Genomic DNA, 6,172 nt, shown 5'->3' with positions numbered 1-6,172 from the left:
AGACCTGCGGCACCCAGACCTCTCACTAAATCATCTCTCTCTCCTCTGAAGAGTCAGACCTGGGACTAGAACTCACAAATGCATTTGGGGCCATTAACAGAATGCATGCAGTTGTCTTTTCACTGGTTTAAATGGGGGCTGGATAACCTCCTTAGGCTATATGATGATGAATATTTACATTAGAACAAGAAAGTTGTTGAGAAATTGGATATGGGCCTTGTTCAAAATCCTTGGTTTTGCGGGGGGCATCCCAAATGTCAAACTGTTTGAAATCTGAACCCCAGTCTAAACATGGCAGCTTGAGGCCCATCTCCACAGCAGATCCATTCCTCATATTACCCATCTGCCATAATTTAGGCTCAAGATTTTGTGTTTCCCCGGAACAGGCCATTGCTTAGCAAGTGCCTAGACTTTTCCTCACACTTCCCAAGCAGAGTTGAGAGCTAGCGATGGTGGGCTTGATTCTGATCACACTCATAGTGGGGTAAATCAGAAGTAACTCTTGGTGGAGCTAGAATGCTGCAGAAGTGATGTGAGACTAAAGTCAGGCTGACTGGTTCTCCCCAGGGACACTCAGAACCCCTAACTCATGTCTTTGCATGGGCGATAAGCAGGGACAGATTTTAAACTACCTTACTCCAATGTATAAGGGCTAAATTCTCTGCTGGTCTAATCCCATTGAAAGTCACTGGAATTGCACCAGCAGTGAAGTTGGCCCCCAGTGATTGCTAAACCCACACTTGTGCTCGGTGCTATCCAGGCTATGGTGCAGCCCTCATCCTCAAGGCATGCAAGCTCCATCTAGAAGTGTCTTAAGCGACCTGCCATGTGTTTGCGGTCCCTGGATCATGAACTGCATTTATTTATTTTTCCTTACCAAATCTTTTCCAGTTTGTTTTAAGGACTCCTTCCACTCCAGGTAAGATTTTCAAAAATGTCCAGCTGTTTCCCTTCCTTTTAAAGCTAGTGCACGAATATCCCTATCCTAGGCCATTTCCTTCTGCAATGGCTATTAGCCAGGATGGGCAGGGATGCAAAACCATGCCTAATTCTCTACTTATACGTTCTTTCTCTTTTCTAAACCACAGATGAAGTCACTCTGGCATCATTCAGCCTTTACACACAGAGTAGACAAAAGTGACCTCGTCAATCCAGAGGGCTAGCTTGCGCCTCTGGGCACAGCTCAATTTAGAAGTAGTCCGGGAGGCGCTGGGACTCAGAGACATGCCTCTGGGGCACAACTCCCTCCCCATTTTTCTCCATGGGGATTAGACTCCGTTCATTCCTTGTCTCGGCTGTATTCTCCCAGCTCGCCTGCTCAGGTTGCAGAGAGAAAGCCAGCTCGAGGAGGTGCTTGTATTTCCCCACTCAGGTGTGTAGTCACAACCTAGTCCAGAGTTGTGATCCAGCTCCCCTGGCAGTCGGTGGAAGGGCTCCCATTGCTCTAGCCTCATTTCCATTTCTGCAATTCTTGATGGCAAAAGGAAAAATAAATCAGGCCCTTTCTCATTTCTCTAGATGGGACCCCCAGCAGGTGGGGAAAAGAGGGTGAGGCACAAAGGAGGCAAAGGCTACGCGTGATGTGACTCTGTGCTTCATTCACCTCTCACTTACACCAGTGTAAACCAGGAATAATGCAACCAAAACCAATAAGGTTATACTGCTGTCAAAGCCAGTGTGAGGGAGTGAAGCGTCTGGCCTGAGAACCCACAACCCCAGGTGGAGCCTGGATTACCATTCAGCAAGTTACATTTGCTACTGTAAATTGGCAATCCTGATCTAGGTATCAGAGGTACGACAGCTTGCAACACAACACAGGCAAAGGAACGGAGTCAAAGGGGCGAAACAGCCGAACAGCAGAGATAGGGCTGTGCTGCAGAGTTGGGATTTGGAGCTGGATCCAAACTTTCCCAAAATTGAGGGAGGTTCGGACACAAGGTTTTTGATTTGGCCTGTTATAGAGACACTAGTTGCGGAGGTTGGATCTGGCTCCAAACTTGGCCAGAGTCCAAGGCTGTTCCAGTTCAGGGATTGTCTATCAACACATAACACGCAGTCCTGCAGAACCGCTGTTCCCTACAGATTTCTGTTCTGAGGATTCTGCTGAGCCCCCCGATTAGCCTGCATGAGCTGTATGGAGCCGATAAAATGAACTAAGTGCACTTTCCAATGTTACTTTGTTTCTTAAGCAGAGGTGGGGAAACACCTTTCCTGCTCTCCTTTCCTTGTTGGCCTGTGGTGCAAATGATGTCCTCACCACCTTAATCACAGGCGGTTTGTGCCCTACCCCACTGCACGTCTCAACGGGCAGCCTCCTTCTAATCGGCTGAGTCACACCCCTGCCTCCACAGCCACAGTTGGGTCAATGTCTGCTGGTGTGTCTGCTGAGGAAAACAAGCCATCTCGGTCTCTGTGGCCATGCGTTTGCTGGGTTCCCTTCTGTGCACTGAGTTTTTACGTACGACATGCACGCATGTGTATACAGATCAAAGCATCTACCACGCCTGTTGCATTGGTGTCAGTGGGCCCTTGGTAGTAATCCATCAGCAGTCTCTTTCTCTGCAGAAGTACTAACTGTGTCACTGCGTCCTATGTCAAATCTGGCAGAAACCACTATGTTAAAAAGTTCATGCTAAGAGCTCGTCCATTCTATAGCAGTAAGGAATGTTTGCAGAATTCCCCTGTTCCCAGAAGAAGTGGAAGAAGGTTTTTTTTTTTAATGAATTGAATATTTTATTTTATTTGAATTTTTTGCCATTCATGTTGCACACAGACTCTGGTTGCTGGAGCTTGGAAAGGATCTCAGTACGTTCAGAGCTGTTGTCCGACATCACCTCTTCCTATTGGGTTGGGAACAGCAGGTGTTCAGGAAGTTGCAAGTCTTTCAAAGGACACTTAATAGCAGGAGTCTCTTTAGGTTAGTTGAGAGAAGAGCAAAGAGTCATGCCCCCTGCTAACAATCTTCTCTGCAGTTCTGTTCTGTTGGGTAGTTAAAGAAATCACAGTCTCCTAACCGGTGCATAATCTTTTTGTATGGAGTTCCATATTTGTAATGTTAGCCTCCAGATGCATCTTGGGACGACCAAGAAGTCATTAGATCTATTCTATCCAGCCAGTTTTAGCCTTTTTTATTTTTTCTTTTACTATAAAAAAAAGTAGATCTTTCCCATCTACACAACCTCAGAAGAAGCAGGCTCAAATCTGTTTCTCTGCATGGAGCCTGTCCAGGGAACTCCTGCTTTACTTGCACGTGTGAACGTCGTAGACTCGTATGCATTCCTGGCAGCTGACGTAGCAGCACCAGTGGAAGATACAGTGGCACTTCTCTTTCCGTTTCTCAGTCCTTGTGTTGTGCCCGCGGCCGCAGCACAGAAGGTCGCATCCGTCTATCCCGTGGGAGGTGACGTTGCAGATCCGGTCGCGGGTCCCAAAGGAGCCCGTCTCGGGGTTCGGCTCACAAAAGTTTGGTGAGTTCTCATAGTAAACCAGATCTCTCTCAGTTGGGGCCTTGAAGAAGTTGTACTTGGGCCTGAGCGTCTCGACCCAGCCACGGGACTCCCGATGCTTCTCCACCACCATTTCAGAAGCGCTGTCATATTTGTCCTTGAGATAGTCACCGATGACCCTGAAATCCGGCTGGGACCACCAGCACGTCTTCACCTCACAGCTGCCTGACAGACCATGACATTTGCACTTCAGATGCATGTGATCAATAATGGACTGGAAAAGAGAGAAAAAAGGAAGAGGGAAATTATTAGCCCATAATATGGATTAGTAATACATTCTGTTATTTACCTAGCACTTCTCATCCCAAAGAATGCCAGGCAGAGTTCCTCAGCTGGGGTAAACCAGTTTAGCTTCATTAACTACACTGATATACACCAGTTAGGGATTGGATGTGGTCTCCATAAAGTGCTTTCGATGATGGTTGAAGTCATTCCTGTACCTGTGTATGTAAATATTTCTATAGCTCTATTCACACAGAAAGACCACTTTGCTCAGGAGTGAAATGCAGCCACCTCTCAGGTGGACTACTGCAGCTTTTTAACAGCACTTAGCCAAGCTAAACAATACTTTAAGACAGGGAATGAAGGAGGATTCATAAGTCGATTTAAACTGCAGGGAGAATTCACAAGCGAAATGTGCTATGATTATTTAAACTACAATTTAGCCCGGTCATCAGAGCTCCCTTTTCTTGCAAAAGAGACTCAAGTCACCTACTGAATCACCAATGCCACTTCCTGCTGCACCCTAGGATTTTCTTCACCGGCCTCTCAACAGTGTGTTGAGCAGGTCACACCTTAACAGCTGAGAGCACAGCTCGCAGTGATGCCAACTCTTGCAATTTTATCACGAGCCTCACGGTAGTTGGCATTTTCCTTAAGGCCCCAGCTCCTGGAGGCAGGTGATAGGTGAGAATCTCAGCTTTCATTTGAAAAAACAAAAAGTATGTTTCTAGCCTCCCCCACTCCCTAGATTGCCAACCGTGCAGAGAGCAGCAGGTAAATGAAAAGAACACAAAATGTATGATTATTTTTTAAGCTAGTCTCATGATTTGAGAAGTCTGACTCTTGAGTTCTTTGAAGGCTTGGTGTCAGCAGTGCTGCATCTACGGGTGGCATGGTTACCAGAGGGAGCGGGTGAAATTCAGTCCTGGTCTAAACGGAAGAAATCACCATTGACTTCAATGAGACTTATGCTTGCCTCACCCATGGCTGAAATTGATCCAAAGATTTCCACGGCACTGCTTACCACCATTTCGGAGGTGGAAGAAAGCCTGATACCATTTACTCAATATACTGTGTTATTCAGAGCTGATCAGCAAATTTCTGAATGCATGAACAGACTAGTACCAAGTTAAGTCCAAAAGATTTGCCATGAATCAGCAACTACCATGTGCGATCAACATTTTTTGGGTGGGTTTTTTTTTGCCAGTTAGGCAGCTTCATTCACTGCCAAGGAGATTGTAATTAGTGATGGGAGAACCGCAAAATGTTTGGTTCATATAATCATCAAAATCTCAGTCAAAACTTTTGGTTTGGATATTGGATTTGAATTCTTATGAAAATTGGTTCAGACTTCCCCTACTGCTCAGTTTTATTAGCTGGAAATATTTGAATCTGGAGGATTGGAACTTGTGCACCTAATGAGTGTTAGCATGGTGTGAATGGAAAACATATGCTATTTCTGAAGCAACAGGATTCAGTTTTAATGTTCTGCCATTTTCTATCTGATCTATGATATTTGTAAGGGGCCTACAAATCGGAGTCTTGAGGATGGACTGATGATGAAGATAGCCCGGACAAGAGCCTAAATTGTCACTGTTGAACTTACAGCTACTATTGTATCTTTTTATTGATTCTCATTATGAGACAAATCCCTCATTTCCATCCTACCCAACCCTGCGGCTGTACTCTTTATCCCTGTCTTTTCCTGCCATCAGAAATGCTGAGTAACCCATGGTACCCAGGCTCCGATGGATAACTTTATGTAAAATGACCCTGGCGATATGTCTTGCTTCCCTCTTCTACTATTTAGTTGCTGCATCCCTCATTTTGTGGTGGGACTTCATCTTGAATTTTAAAGGTCTGTGTTCCACATCTCGGGCCAGATTCTTAGCTGGTGTAGACTGGAATAACTCCATTGGCTTCAATGGAGCTTCACCTAGGGTGACCAGACAGCAAGTGTGAAAAATCAGGACGGCGGTGGGGGGTAATAGGAGCCTATATAAGAAAAATACTCCAAAATTGGGACTGTCCCTATAAAATCGGGACATCTGGTCACCCTAGCTTCACCCATCTCCATCAGTTGAGGATCTTGCTCTGAGGTTTTGGCCTGTTCTGGACTGTGGTTACATACTGTAGTGGAACTCCATATTGGAAGAGCGACTACTTCGTAGTCATATGTTTCTATGGAAGTGGATAGGCCCCATTCCTTCTCCCATTGTCAATAACAACTTAATAAGGGAGTAGGATCAGGTTAAGTTATTTTGATTCTGTGATTTAATGAAGTTTGATCCCTATATAAGAGAAACCACGAGCTCTCTGTAGCGAGGAGAGAACAGGAAGCAACTTTTGTGAGGCATATAGTGGGGTGAGGGTTGGAGAAGTTAGCTCCAAGCCAAGAAAGTTTCCTGGTGGTGTTAGGAAGCAGGTGCACTGGATGGACAGGC

General features: G+C 45.7%; 1 protein-coding gene across 3 annotated transcripts in view; it reads right to left on the bottom strand.

Annotated features, from left to right (window-relative positions):
* Positions 1 to 819: 819 nt before the first annotated feature.
* The window catches only part of WNT3A (Wnt family member 3A), a 179,187-nt gene continuing 173,834 nt past the window's right edge, over positions 820 to 6,172 (bottom strand). For all 3 annotated transcript variants that reach the window (XM_050942753.1, XM_050942751.1, XM_050942752.1), the window contains exon 4: positions 820 to 3,720. In XM_050942753.1, coding sequence (XP_050798710.1) covers positions 3,241 to 3,720 — 480 coding nt within the window. In that variant the 3' untranslated portion in view covers positions 820 to 3,240. The remainder of the gene's footprint in view (positions 3,721 to 6,172) is intronic.

This window comes from Gopherus flavomarginatus, chromosome 2 (assembly GCF_025201925.1).
Source record: "Gopherus flavomarginatus isolate rGopFla2 chromosome 2, rGopFla2.mat.asm, whole genome shotgun sequence".
NCBI lineage: Eukaryota > Metazoa > Chordata > Testudines > Testudinidae > Gopherus > Gopherus flavomarginatus.
Note: the sequence above shows the minus strand (reverse complement) of the source record. Positions and strands in the feature narration are given on the sequence as shown.